Genomic DNA, 14,974 nt, shown 5'->3' on the forward strand with positions numbered 1-14,974 from the left:
CTAAAATAATCTCATCAGTGAGAAATGTGAGCGCAAACAGAGCTCAGCTAATTCAGGACGCAGCGTTTCTCACTTGATAAACGGTTCCCAGGCTGTAGTTTTGTTTTCGTCTCTCAGGAGTTGCTTTCTTTCATCATCCCAACTTCACTTCTCTTTTCCAGTTTTATCTCGTTATCCTAACTACCTTTGCTGTTTCTCTGTACTCTCAGGGGAAGGGGGGAAATGGCAAAACAAAACTACGCTCACCCTCTCAAAATAACGCATCATTACCTCTGATGTTTGGGGGGAAATCTCTTTGAATCGTTAAAAATGCCACCCCTCGTTACTCGTAGTGCAAATATCCTTTACATTCACGAATTATGCCATCTTCCAGTGCTCCCGATCACAGAGTGGAAGGCAGCAGGAAAGGAAAGCTTTTCATTTAATTAGTAAGATGGTTGGTGCTGCACGTACCTGCATCGAGAGCTTGTTTGTGTCTGCTGGCGTTGTTGACTCGCCAGTGCCATCCAGTGGAGACCGATTGTGTGAGCACTGCAGAACAAGTGTCTTAGTGTTAAGTAGGTTTCGGGTCAGTCTGTAACTGTCAGACTGGGCACGATGAAGGTGACAGGGAATAAGTGTGTGTTTTTGTGTCCTCAGTGTTGGGAGAATGGCATCATCCTTTGCAGAGAGCTTGCTGACCAGTACGAGTCGTACTACGACTACAGGAACTTGAGTAAAATGAGGGTAAGTTGTTCCAGAAGCTGTGGGGATGCTGCTTGAGGAGTCCTTTGTTTTTTTGTAACCTGATGATGCCCTGGTTAGTCAGAAAAATGCATAATAAAACTAACAGATTAGACACTGTTGGTTTATAAGCAGTTTTGTCTTTTATTGTCAGATGATGGAAGCATCTCTCTATGACAAGATCATGGATCAGCAAAGATTAGAACCTGAATTCTTCAGAGTCGGATTCTATGGGAAGAAGTTTCCTTTCTTCTTACGGGTATGTAAATCACCATATTCCCTCTTTGTCTTGAACAGCTAGTTGAAGGGAATAATACTTTCACCCTCTTCAAAAAAGAAACGGCGCTTCTGAAAGAATGAACTTTTCTTATATAAGACTCTTCCAGTGGAAGGTGACATTCAGCAAGTCTTATTCAGTGCCATTTAATGATGTAACAGGCCCTGTCCTTGGTGGAGTTTGCAGATGGTGCTGCAGTTTCAGTCTGTGCCCACTAGATGTCAAGCTAACCCCACGCTGCTTCTTTCCTAACCCCCCTCTACTGCAGAATAAGGAGTTTGTGTGCCGAGGCCATGACTACGAGAGGCTGGAGGCATTCCAGCAGCGGATGCTCAACGAGTTCCCCCACGCCATCGCCATGCAGCACGTAAACCAGCCCGACCAGACCATATACCAGGCAGACGCACAGTGTATCCTTCAGTGTACATGGAGGCATGAAATAAAGTTGTGGTCAAACATGAAACCCCAACTAAGCAGATACAGTCTTGGACGTGGGGACTAAACCGACTGCATATGCATGTGTACTGTGCTGCCAGGGATGCTCAGCTAGCCTCGTGTATACATGTACACAATTGCCCTGCAGGCGACATGAGGCACATGCTATCATGCAAACATACAGTGCTGCAAATTGCATGCAGTATACAAAATTTAATACAAATCACAATCAGACACACTAAGGCAGAGGTCCCCAATCCCAGTCCACGAGGGCCGGTGTCCCTGCAGGTTTTAGATCTCACCCTGGGTCAACACACCTGAATCACATGATTAGTTCATTACCAGGCCTCTGGAGAACTTCAAGACATGTTGAGAAGGTCATTTATCCATTTAAATCAGCTGTGATGGATCAAGGACACATCTAAAACCTGCAGGGACACCAGCCCTCGTGGACTGGGATTGGGGACCCCTGCACTAAGGTGTTGCATTTCCTTAAACACAACAACTAAGCCATGTTCCTACCAGGGACCAGGTACAAATCAACTAACCTAAGCTCAAGCTCCCTTCATTTTTCTCATTTCCATGCAGTGTTCAGATTCACTCCTATAGTATGTGGGACTTTTTAATTATTCACACCAATGTAAGGGACAACTGTTGGCCTAGATCAGGGCTGCCCAATCCCAGTCCTCGAGAGCTACTATCCTGCAGCTTTTAGATGCATCCCTACTCCAACACAGCTGAATCAAATGGTTTGATTATCTCTTCAGCATGCCATCGTGTTTGGCAAAGGCCTGATAACAAGCCATTCATTTGATTCGGGTGTGTGGGAACAAGGATGCATCTAAAAGCTGCAGGACGGTAGCTCTCGAGGACCGGGATTGGGCACCCCTGGTCTAGATAGAAGAGGGAAGAAAACAGGCAGACTTGATGACATAGTGACACAAAGACTGAAGGAAACAACAGTAAAAGAGAGAACAGACTGAAGATAGACATGTTTACCAGCTATGAAAGTGAGGCTGGTGTCTGTCTTTCTGTGTGTGTGTGTGTGTGTCTTTGTCACTGCGGCAAATTGCAGTCTTAGTGTAGCAGGAACAATCGCAAAAAGGTTTAAAGTATTTTGGCAGGTGTTTGTATGTCTTCCTGTCTGGAGGTTGGCAGAGTTTGTCAACACAGTAGTGTTGCAGCCCTCAAAGTTGCTGTTAGGAAATATTCCAGGTGTGTGGGTGACATCAAAATGTAAACTGATTAGAAAATGGCCTCAAGTTAAGATGTACTTTTCATTTTTGAATAGTTTATGTACGATGTGCCTACCTTTTATGCAGACGCTCCACTCAAAGTGACGTCTGAATGAAGTAGCTGCTGTGTTGTTCTCACATTAGGCCAATCAATAGTCTCTCTGATTGCTCACCCATCTGTAAATCCTTGATACAAACACTCATGCATTTCATGTGCGTCAGCTCTCCTCCCTCTCTCTGATATAGTTGTTCATCAGTTTCTCATAATAAAGGAGAGGCTGGGGATTTTTGAAAGACACTTAACTCACTTTTCACTCCTTGCCTTTTTACACTGCTCAAGTTGTCAAGTCTCACTGTATGTTTTCTCATACTAGTCAAAAGAAAAACTTATTTTTCCCTCTTGCTTTACAGTGTTGGGCAAAAGTTTTGAGTCACCCATCATTTCCTTTAATTCTGCCAGGAAAAGGGGAAGTAGGTGCTGCGATTTATTGAAACATGGGGAAACATACATGACAATACAACATATTAAGCAAAAAAAACAGCTTGTATAATCCTAACAAGCTTGGAAGTCAATATGTGGTATGATCACGTTATGATCACGTTATGATCACGTTTATTCTTCAACATAGCCTGAACTCCCTTAGGCACGTTTTATTGTCATTTCTTTAAGTAGTCTTCAGGAATAGTTCACCAGGCTTCTCGAAGGACATATAAAGATCTTCTTTGGATGTTTGATGCTTTTTTGTTGCATATTCTGTCAGGATGATCCCACACTGCTTTAATAATGTTGATCTGGGGAGGCCAGTCCATGACTAATAGTGCTCCACTGTGCACTTCTCCATCCAGATATGCATTTAATGCATTTGCAGGGTATTTGGGATCATTGTCATGCTGAAACATTGTTGCCAAGCAGGTGTTGTTTTGTTATTGATGATTCAAAATCTCACAGTACTTTTCTGCATTTATTGCATCAATTTTGAAACGTTTCCCAAACAATGACAGAACCTTCACCATGTTTTACACATATATTACACACATTACACACAATTTGAACAAAATTTGATATGTACTGTGCATTAGAACCTGACTAACATAGGATTTTTAAGGCCGTACCGACATTTGTAATTTCTCATACTCATATATAGACCGATATATCAGATTTTGAAACGTAAAAAGATTTTCCTCACAGTTATTTTGTGAAGATATTAGTGAGTCTGTTCTAGAAATAATTTGACAATGCAGCTTAACCCTCTCAAGGCAGGCGTTGCCGATTTGCAACAGTTAAAAACTAACATCCTGATTACCCCACATACATATTTTATGAGTTTTTTTTTTACTCAGAAGTACCACTGCAGGACTTGGTTGTGCATTAGCAACAAAAAGTTTAATTTGAGCCTGAGAGGTTTAAAACTAAACTTTATGGTTTCAAAAACGTGTTGTCAACATGGAAGTTGCATAGTGCCCTCTGGTGGACAAACTACGCAACATCATTACTTACAACATGGTCGAAAGGTGTTTCTTCTGTCTCATCTTTTAAAAATTTCCTTTATCAGCAGTTACAAATGCTGATACACATATCAGCAAATCGCTGATATTGTCCGATGATAATAACTAGCTGATACGTTGGTCCGGCTTGACTATGCATTAGTCCAGGGGTAGCGAACTCCAGGCCTCGAGAGCCGGGTCCTGCAGGTTTTAGATGTGTCCTTGATCCAACGCAGCTGCTTTAAATGGCTAAATTACCTCCTCAACATTTCTTGAAGTTCTCCAGAGGCCTGATAATGACCTAATCATTTGAGTCAGATGTGGTGTCCCAGGGTGAGATCTAAAACCTGCAGGACACCGGCTCTCTAGGACTAACGTTCCCTACCTCTGCATTAGTCTATGCAAGAAAATGTGTGGCCAATATCTTGATTAAAGATATGCACATGAGCTCTTGCCTATGTAGGTCTTTGTCCTGTTTGAAGTTCCGATATGCATTCGGGTCATTGAAGATTTCTTTCCATTTAAGTCTGCAGTGCTTTCCCTTGTCACTCTCTCTTGCACTTTCCTTAACTTCAGGGGCTTTCAGATCTACAGATCTATGCTGTAACCCCCATCCCCGACAGTCAGGATGTGCTACAGAGAGATGGAGTGCCTGACAACATCAAAAGCTTCTACAAGTTTAATCACATCTGGAGGTTCAGATATGACCGGCCCTTTCACAAGGGCACCAAAGACAAGGAGAATGAGTTTAAGGTAAAGAAAATTTCTCTGCATTTATCTAAGGTTATCTTCTCTTCAAACCATTGATTGTGGATTAGTGCTGAGTAGAAAAAGGGAAAAAAATGAGTCTGAATGTGGAGTCACTGCAAAATGTTATGTGCTATGAAAACAGGTCTTTTTTTAATGAATATTTCAAAAGTTAAAATCATACATTTCTGAAAATTAACATTTTTCACTGATACGAAACTGCTTCGTTTACTTCCTTCTCTGCCCGGTTCATCCATCATGGGCCATGTAGGGAGTGATAGTTTGAACCAGTGCTCAGGTATTACTTTGTGTATAGTGCATGTTTTATTCATTGTGACTCCGGTATCAGTAATTATACACAGGAACTCGGATACTAGTCAGAGCAGTGTACTGCTTGGTGCAAATGAAGCCTGTACAGCGTGATGCAGTTACACACACTCAAACAGTCAGGCAGATGCACACACTCTAAACAGATATGCACACCTGACACACAGACGCGGATATTATTGTCATAAATATTCAGCTTTAATGCACACGCTTCATGCAGCCTTCTCATCTCACTTCCATCAAGGCTATTTGGCCAAATTTAATCGTGATATCATATTTCCATCAGGACTGGATATTTCTGGTCCTTACTATTAGATGGAAATAATATCTATAATAAACTTTGACATAGTGACAAGAGTATGCCGCAGGAAGGATATGGTAATAAACTGAAGTAGGAAAGAAAGCTTTTCTTGAAGTTTCTATCTGCATGACAGAAATTGCTTTTTTATGTGAGATTCTGCTTTCAACTTCCTGCTCTTAAACTGCAGTGCATGTTTTTTTTCTATCTTTTTTTTTTTCCTCAAGACTTTTTCAGGAGGATTTCTTGGCCTTAAAAAACATAAAATCAATAAAAGGGCAGCAATGTTGTGCAGTGCGTCGGAAGACCTTTCTTCAACCTGAGGACACTGGATCAATAGTGCATGTCAGCGCTCATCTGCTCTGCTGGAGTGTCCTTGAGCAAGATACTGTCTCTAAATAAATGAAGCTATACTGTGTTAGCATCTTGATCATTAGAAGGCCTTTAGAAGGGTCAGCTGAACAAAAACGCCCCCAAAGTTGTGAAAGGATTACCGATTTTTGAACACCCTGGACAGGTCGCCAGGGCTAACACATAGACACAGACAACCATTCGCACCTGCATTCACAACTATGGGCAATTTAGAGTTACCAGTTAACCACAATTGAACTCAGGACCTTCTTGCTGTGGGCAACAGTGCTAACCACCGTGCCGCCCAAAGTAAAAATGCATGGATCACATATCCATAACTCAATTGCCCTTTAGCCCCAGTTAGTATACCAAGATGTTAAACTAACATGGTAGCATGCCCACTACACATCAGATTGTGATCAACTTAGAACACCATTACTAGCATTTGGCATGACACATCATTGTGGCATTGAGGTTACAGTTCACGAGAAAAACTAGCATGCTAGCAGTTTTTAAAAACCAGCATGGCTGTAGACACTTAAACATGCTGTTGTTCTTATTAAGTAATGGCAAGCCTGTAGATCTTGACAAGGAGGGACGTTTCTAGTGCTAAGTACAGGACAGTACACCCCCCCCCCCCAAAAAAAAAGATAAAATAAAATAACTGTTTGCCGTCTATATGTAACATGTCTTTAAAGTAGTGTTGTTTCACTTGTATTATAAATCTATTATATTTAGAGCCTGCTGTTAATATTAAAATTTCATAGCTTGCGTGCTGTCTTAATGACCTTTTGAGAGGCTGGAAATATAACAAGCATGCTGGCTGACAGCATAACTGTTGGAGAGGATATTAGACATATGACATATGAGTAAAAGTGTGTTTTTGGGTTGTAGGCATTTTTATATTTTCCTTTAACTGTGGATCAACAATTAAATCCTGAACAGTGCTGCCACTAAGATATGTGTACAGCAAGCCTAAGTATTTATGGATTTTTTTTATATGTTTAGCAATCAGCTAATGCTCATGGATGTATTGTGTGAATGCAGAGTCTGTGGGTGGAGAGGACAACTCTGACTCTGATCCAGAGTCTTCCAGGCATCTCCCGCTGGTTTGAAGTTGAAAAGAGAGAACTGGTGAGTGTGTCCCAGTCTGATGAAATAGCAGTGAAGGCATAAACACAACACACAGCCATTTGACACAAGGGACACAGTGATACTTTCTTTTTTTTATTATTCTGCAGGTTGGAATTTAGAGTAATGACAGCCAATACACAAGTATTGATCCAAGTCATTAGACTGAGCAGCAATCATGACCTAAGTCATAGGTTTGGGGCTATTGGATGTTCAGTTTCCGCAATTGGTTTGATTGGATGTCACGCTAAAAGCCAAACTGCTTTACTGTGATTACCAACGTGTCCAATTTTTAGAATTGATTTTTGTATTGGGATTTCTTTCCCCTGTAATTGGCAAATTCCTGTCAAATTTGACATGGGACAATTGCTACACTGTTACATGTAAATGCTTTGTCTTCTCAATCAGATTTCTAAGGGTCAGATTTACACAGATTTTGAAATGTTGTTCTGTGCAGTCCAACACAGTGTCTGTCTGTGATGGTCTAAGCGCATATTCTTTACTTCACAGCTGCTGAGCGTGGTGTGAAATATGGATTGTAAAGCCAGTGTTACTCTATGATGGCTGTGGAGTGCAGTAGCATTTAAAATGGAGACTGGCAAAAGCTCAATTAGCAAAAGGATTAAGCTTTGTGTGAGAAGGAAAAAATACAGAAAAAGAAATCAGGATGAAGGAAAAAATATTTCACTGTGCCTTCACGAGTATGTGACAAAATGTCCATATGTTAATGTATATTTAAAAAAATAGTACTTAGTTTTAAATGAAGCTGCTACAATAATTCTTTATAATAATGGTTAATAAATTGATACATGTAGGTGTTTTTTGTTTTTTGGTAAATAGCACAAATATAATTAAAGATACTGACCCAGCTTTGCAGCTGCCTCACTCAGAGCGCAGTTTTCACTGAAAAGGCTCTTTAGAGCATTTCCAACAAATTTAACAAGAAGCTGGTATCGAGTGTTTACTTCTAAAAAGACTCATTTTGGATGTCAAGTAAACCACATAATGTGTAAATAGGCTGGTGCTAAAACTTTTACCATATCAACTTAAAAGGTCCAAATGATTTTGGCAACATTGTATTTTTTTAAGCAGCTTTTCAAATTGCTGTATTTTAGGAGAAAAAACAGCTCTGTTCTGGGACAAAAAAGTGGTCAAAACTAAAGTATTACAAGCTGAAATATCCTGATTTGTAGAACCTAATATGCCTCACCTTTCACTATAAAGGACCTCAGTAGCATTTATTATTTAGCAGACCCTCTAAAATTCCCACATTACTCAAATACCTTATAGATATTTTAGCTTCCAGATATTATTTGTAAAGCTCCCTTTAGAGCTTCATATAAAAAGCTACAAAATGTTTCTTCATCCTTCATGTGTACAGGTGGAGGTAAGCCCACTGGAGAATGCGATTGAGGTGATCGAGAACAAGAACTTGCAGTTGCGCACATTGATCTCCCAGTGTCAGAGCCGGCAGATGCAGAACATCAACCCTCTCACCATGTGCCTCAACGGGGTCATCGACGCCGCAGTCAACGGGGGACTGGCCCGCTACCAAGAGGTATGAATGGCTTGCTGGAGGATAAGGTTGGAGGATTTTAGAGACCTAAGCAGGAATGAGAGGCAGTGACATATGGATTACCTAATGATGCATGAAGGTGGCTTAAAATGGAGAGATGTATGGACAGAAAGTGTTTTGTGGAGGGGTGGAGCGGATGAACAGATGGATGGATGGATGCATTGATGGCTGGATGATGGCTTGACCAAATAGATGGATGAGTGGAAAACTGGAGGGGGCGGAAGTGGGAAAACAAGATGGATGGGTAGTGTAGGAATAGGTCGGTGGGGGGGATTTTTTTGGTCAGATAGAATGATAAGGTGGATGTGGGGGGAAAAGAGGCGGGAGGTCAAATAATGTTAGATAGAAGAATGGAAGGAGTTTCAGGGATTAGATGGCTAATGTAGTCCTAAAACTTGGAAAGAAGTTGCCATGTTTGCAAATTACTGAATTTTAATGCCCTAAAAATAATTTTCACAATGTTCTCTAACAAATTATATATAAATACGCCGCTCGTGTATTTTGAAGCAAGTATGTATTGCAGAGAGAACAATTGCTAAAATGTGTTTAAGTAAAACTAGATGGGAACATCGTCAATGTAACACCAAACACAGGACCAAATTGGTGGAGTACTTAGCTTAATGTTAGCATTTTTGCCGCTATGTTCATGGCTGTGCTTTAAGCTTTATCTGTGAAAAAATGAGTAACAACCACAGCTAGATTAGCTAGCATAGGCTCCGGAACAGCTTATTAGCATGCATGGAGATTACAGCACCAATACTTTATTTGGCAGAGACATAATGCCAGTTCTTTATAGTGCTACAGTCATTAGTAAAGATTCTAAGAATCTCAATCAGTGTGGGTGTACAACTCGCAACTTTACCTCATTACCTAACCCTTCTGGTGACATCCACCAAGTTTAGCTAATTATATACCAAGCCGAATTCTTAAAGAGGCAGAGCGCCAGATTAATAAAGTGCAAAAATCTTCCTAGTCATATCTTCCAATCACACAAACTTATAGTATTTATATGATGAAGTGGTAACAGATTGGTATGGAAAGTTGAAATATGGGCAATTTCATCGAGAGCTCCATTTACTGCTGCTTTTTTAAATGCTCCTTGAGTGGAGACACTTTAACCATTAGGAGCTCAATTCAAAAGAAAGAAGACTAGAAAAGAAGAAATAAAGATTTTTTTTTGTTCTCCACAAATTGAGTGGACTCGGCTGCCTTCTCTGTGTCGCATAGCAACCGCTGTGACAATGCATGTGTGTTCTGTGGAACATATACTGTATGTGTGTGCTTGTGAGTGAAGCGCATGTCCTCAGTACAAGTACCCTATTAAGGGTTGTAGGATGCCGATAAGAGCCCAAAAATAAGCATTTTAGAAGTGCTTTTTATCTTTGCTGCCACTATTTTGCTGAAAACCAAAAAAAATCTGTATAAAATGTTGCAACTTACAAAATATTTCCTCCCGTTTTACACATTGTTTACAAGGTTAGGTAAATATTGATATGCATAGAGATGTTGTTCCTCTGGGTAAACACTGACCAGCGTCTCCTTCAAATCTTTTGTAATTTATATTTTTACATAAATAACAGAATGTGATCATACCACATGAGCCTGACACAGATTTGACCTTTTTTGTTTTGTTTTGTTTTATTTTTTAATTTTTTTTCTGCAGCAGACACATTGGCACCAATATCAGCAGCTCATTTTTCTTGGCAGAATATATCATGCGGTGCCCCACAGACTGCATCTATAAATCTATTAATTTACCCGCGTAATGCCGATTGACAGCTGTGGAGGTTTGCTCGGCTCCAAATGAAGGAGAAATTGTCGTTATTAATATTCAGATTTATTGCTGCAGTTTGAGTTGAAACCCTTGAGGGGGAATGCTGCCTGATTTATTCCCCCCCTCCCCTCAGCATTCCGTCTCTAATTGGACTTTTCTAATGATTAACTGAGCCACTCCACGGTGAGGTCTCACTCCCTGCAGCCCGACGAGAAATTTCCATCATTTGTAGAAAATTATTGATTAGTTTTTGATGCCGTTTTTGGGGGTCTTGTATAGAATTCCTGGTGAAACTCAGTACTTCTCTCTTTGAGCGTCCCACCTCACCATAGAGTAATAATGTTTATGCAATAAGATTTTTTTTTTTTCTGTTTCACAGTTTAATAAGAGGGAATATTATATCCACCACATACTAATTTATGCCATCTTGATAAAGATCTGAGGATGCCTGTCTGGAATAATAAGGTTCCTTATTTTATTGAAGTTTCATAGTCTGCAAGCCGCATGCATCCTTTGATAGACATCTATGTGTGTGTTTGGGAGTGCATATGTCTGAAGCAGCCTTCAGCTTCTCTTCTCTTAAGTGTCTCGTTGGAGATAGACAGCTGTGTCCTTGAGAGAGGAGCCGTGCTGATCTTTTTAGTGAACTCCTCCTTACCTTTCAGTCTCGTTTTCTTTTGGGGGTTTTTGTGTGTGAGTGTGCGGCAGATTCATAAGCAGATTGTGAGGTGGGCCTTTTCATCGGTTCTCCCTCGCTTTGTGTACTCTGATGCAGATTGAAAGGGATTTAACATAATCTGTAGACAGACTGCAAGTGTTGATGGCATTGTAAGCAGGAAAGATCTTGCATTTAATGTATGAAAGTGACAACCCCCCCCCCCCCAAGAAAAAAAAAAAAAAAAAAAAAAAAAAAAAGCTAAAGCAAAAAAAACAGTTATCATCATTCAAAGCAGACCAGGGCATTTTTCATCTTATCAGTTTCTCCTTTAAGTCTTTTTTCTTTTTCTTTTTTGAAGGCAGTGTCTGGGAAAGTGAATAGAAAGCACAGTCTGCAAGCCAAAATCAAGAAGGATGATGTTTCTAAAGAGACATGATCTCTAGCAGAGCACAATGACACGAATGAAAGTGATATAAAAGGGGCTTTTAAAATCACAGACCAAATTGGCTCTTAAATCAAAGCAAAATCAATGCTTTGATTTCACTAACATCCATTTGGCACTGTATTTTTCGCCTTCTATTTTTAGCCACTATGTACTTTAATTCTGCCCACTGAACCTGATATTAATATTGCAACACAAATTTGCCAGACAGGACTTTTCAACCCTGCATTTTAGTAGGATGTGAATTTTTTTTTAACTCAAATTTTTCTCAGTTTTTGTGAACATTTTAAATGGAAAGTACTCAACAAATAGCTGTGTGGACACTAATTCGCTGTGTCAGGCAGGCTGCAATTCAGGTAGCACTGCTGTGGAGAGGGGAAAAAAAGCCCGCTGCTTCAGCTCCCAGGGCATACATAACAGATGTTCTGCATTTTTGCCTCTGTGCAGGCCTTTTTCGTGAAGGACTACATTATGAATCACCCCGAGGACGGAGAGAAGATCGGGCGACTGAGAGAGCTCATGTTCGAGCAGGTTGGAAACATCACTTGAGCTCATGATGTCTTTTTAAATGCAAAGACAAGATGAATCATTTTTATCACCTAAATTTGACTTTCAGTTATTGTGCACTTTTTTCTGTTTGTCCTGCAGGCACATATATTGGAGTATGGCCTCGCGGTGCATGAGAAGTTTGTTCCTCAAGATATGAGACCCCTGCACAAGAAGTTAGTTGACCAGTTTCATCTCATGAGGTCCAGTCTAGGCATACAGGTAGGCATCGACTTTAAAGAAAGCTTTTTAAAATGCTGTACATGTGTAACTCAATGATAGATTCAGATTTTATGTTAAACAGAGGTTCATTTACCTAATGGATGTCATTCATGTGTAAGGATGATTAAAGCTGTCTAACATGTGTTCCTTTATTTTCCTCAAATTACTTATCAGAGTCTTCGAGCCTTAATGGAAACAAACAGTGAATGTGACAATAGAAACTGACTGCTGTGCTAAGAATTCTGAGTAAATGACCCCTTTATTCCTCTAAAGGGGAAAACCACCCCTCATTAAACAAACTGCCTTCATCTACATGTTGTGTGTTTTATTTATATACCTCACGCTGGCACAAAGAAGCATTTAATCATGTGCACTTTCTCCCCCTCCCAATTTAAAAAAAACCCCAGGAGTTTCCAGCGTATGTGCGTGCGAGCCCGGTGCACTTCACCAACGGAAGCCCGCGGACGTGCAGGAACTCCGTGCCCAGCATCATTAGCCCAGATGGCGGCAGAGGAGTTGCCAGGCGGAGGTGACGGCTCTTTTCTTAATTTCCGTAGCTTTACGCGTATGTCTCTGTCTTTCTCAGCTAATTAAATTAACAAGTGAGGAAAACGTATTGCTTTTCAATGTCAATTACTTCTCTGGTTTATTATGCCAAGTCACCCAAAAAGATCTTTAACTTCCATCTCTGGAGTGCATAAAATTTCTCCTTCGTATTCTCTCACCTTCCTTTACTCGGTCTATAAGCGCTGCCCTTCAGTGCAGACCTTTGTTCGCATCTTACTTTCTTTTTCTTTTTGTGTTTCCATCTCACCTCGAACGTCATGCTCTCTGCCTTTTCTCTCTTCCTCCTTCAGTTCTTTACTGGCTTAGCTCAGTACAATAGGTGTGGGTGGCTGGCTGGCACCCACAGGGATGTTTTCTGTGTGGCTGCTGTCGGGCCAGCAGGCAGACTGTGTGTGTGTGTGTGCGTGCATGCATCCGTGTGTGTTTTGATGTGTTCAGTGACCCTGCCACTTCGTCTACCTGCGACATTCTGCCTCCAGAGTCTGATCCCGCGGGGCACAGCCACACACAAGAAAGATGGAGACGCACACATCACCTCAATCTCCCTGTGACATTTCGTATTTTTGCTTGTTGAGTTCTGATTTCTTTTTTCCTTTTTTTTCTATTTTCCAGTTTCCAACGAAGAACCAGGTCACATCTCTTTCTTGTGCCTTTTGGCAGCATGATGGAATGCTGTGATTGATGAATCAGTTGCCTTCTAATCTGGTATTTTCTGTTTCTCTGTTTGTCTATTTTTTTTTTCTTTTTATTGGCCTTACTGCTGCTGAATCTTTGGTGAGTGAACCACTTTTAAATCTAATCATGTATAATAGTATGAAACTTCACCCTTTGTATTGTAAACCATCATAACCCTCTCTCTTTCGCCTTTAGCCTCTTCAGCTACCCTGCGGTGAACCGTTACTCCTCGTCCTCTCTGTCATCTCAAGCCTCCAATGAAGTCAGTAACATCACAGGGCAATCGGAGAGCTCGGATGAAGTCTTCAACATGCAGGTAGTCTCCCTTTGTGCCTTTGCCTACACGCCCACACAAAGGCACTTAACCTAGTAGATTGAGTCTATATCCCAGCATTTGCCCTCCTCCTCCCTTCAGATTTCACTTGCAATGCTTTTTAATCCACTCTCACTCTATTTCACTGCTATTTCTCCTCTGACCCTTTTTCTCTCTATCTTCCACTCTTGCTCGTGTGAAACGCAGTCTGTCCGTGCAAATTGTCATGATTATATCAAATAAGGACATAGTGCTTTGTGTGGGCCCGTCCGGGGAGCCCCGCTGGAGTCTAATCTAAACTAGATTTGGCCAATTCAGAAAGCTGCCGACAACTCCTGGCAGGCTGTCTCCCGCACCTGGCAGGCTTGGAATAACAGGAAGAGGGGAAAACACGGGAGGGAAAAAAAATGTTGTCAGGGATGTGACTGAAGCTGTTACAAAGAGTTAGTTTGTGCTTCTTTTTTTCTTAAGTTTACAGAGCAGGTAGAATTTAGTAAAAGTTGGACGAATCATAATTTAGAAATATATTGTTTTCGTTTTTTAATTGATTGAAAATGGCCATCACTATTTTGTTTCAGTCAGATGTTACTATATTTAGTTAGCAAGGTGTATCCACACACTGCAAAAGAGCATCACACATGTGAATGCAAATTAATGCTATGTAACAAACCAATAAATAATAAAAGAACGGGTTCTTAGAGCACGGTTTTCAAACATAAGGCCCAAGGGCCAGAGCTGACCTGCCAGAGATTCCAATCCAACCGACTGGACATCTTTGAAAAATGTGAAAGAGGGCATAAACTTTAGACTTCATAACTTTTACAGCTTTTCCTGCTGATAAATGGTAAATGGCCTGCATTTGTATAGCGCTTTTCTAGTCCTTAAGGACCCCAAAGCACTTTACACTACATTCAGTCATTCACCCATTCACACACACATTCACACACTGGCGATAACAAGCTACATTGTAGCCACAGCTGCCCTGGGGCGCACTTATAAGCAAACAACTAGCAGTAAAGCAGCCTGTGTCATCACATACTGAGTAAACAAAGTGGCCACATCTCCAGTAATGAATACTTTTAAGCCTTAATAAAATTTAAACAGATGAGTTAGCAAAACTGCCACAGCCTTTTCTGTGCTAGGCAGCAACTATACAAATTCTTCAAGTGAAGTTGGGCATTTTAACATCGCC

At 40.8% G+C, this 14,974-nt stretch overlaps 1 protein-coding gene across 4 annotated transcripts in view; it reads left to right on the plus strand.

Annotated features, from left to right (window-relative positions):
* The window catches only part of dock4b (dedicator of cytokinesis 4b), a 142,482-nt gene that overhangs the window by 106,285 nt on the left and 21,223 nt on the right, over positions 1 to 14,974 (plus strand). For 3 of the 4 annotated variants that reach the window (XM_014409623.4, XM_014409626.4, XM_014409625.4), the window contains 11 exons: positions 640 to 726; positions 878 to 982; positions 1,269 to 1,410; positions 4,742 to 4,908; positions 6,926 to 7,012; positions 8,391 to 8,567; positions 11,907 to 11,990; positions 12,108 to 12,227; positions 12,635 to 12,756; positions 13,407 to 13,424; positions 13,674 to 13,785. In XM_014409623.4, the coding sequence (XP_014265109.2) occupies positions 640 to 726; positions 878 to 982; positions 1,269 to 1,410; positions 4,742 to 4,908; positions 6,926 to 7,012; positions 8,391 to 8,567; positions 11,907 to 11,990; positions 12,108 to 12,227; positions 12,635 to 12,756; positions 13,407 to 13,424; positions 13,674 to 13,785 (1,221 nt within the window). The remainder of the gene's footprint in view (positions 1 to 639; positions 727 to 877; positions 983 to 1,268; positions 1,411 to 4,741; positions 4,909 to 6,925; positions 7,013 to 8,390; positions 8,568 to 11,906; positions 11,991 to 12,107; positions 12,228 to 12,634; positions 12,757 to 13,406; positions 13,425 to 13,673; positions 13,786 to 14,974) is intronic. The other variant, XM_014409624.4, reaches the window with a different exon arrangement.

This window comes from Maylandia zebra, linkage group LG17, assembly GCF_041146795.1.
Source record: "Maylandia zebra isolate NMK-2024a linkage group LG17, Mzebra_GT3a, whole genome shotgun sequence".
Taxonomy (NCBI): Eukaryota; Metazoa; Chordata; class Actinopteri; order Cichliformes; family Cichlidae; genus Maylandia; species Maylandia zebra.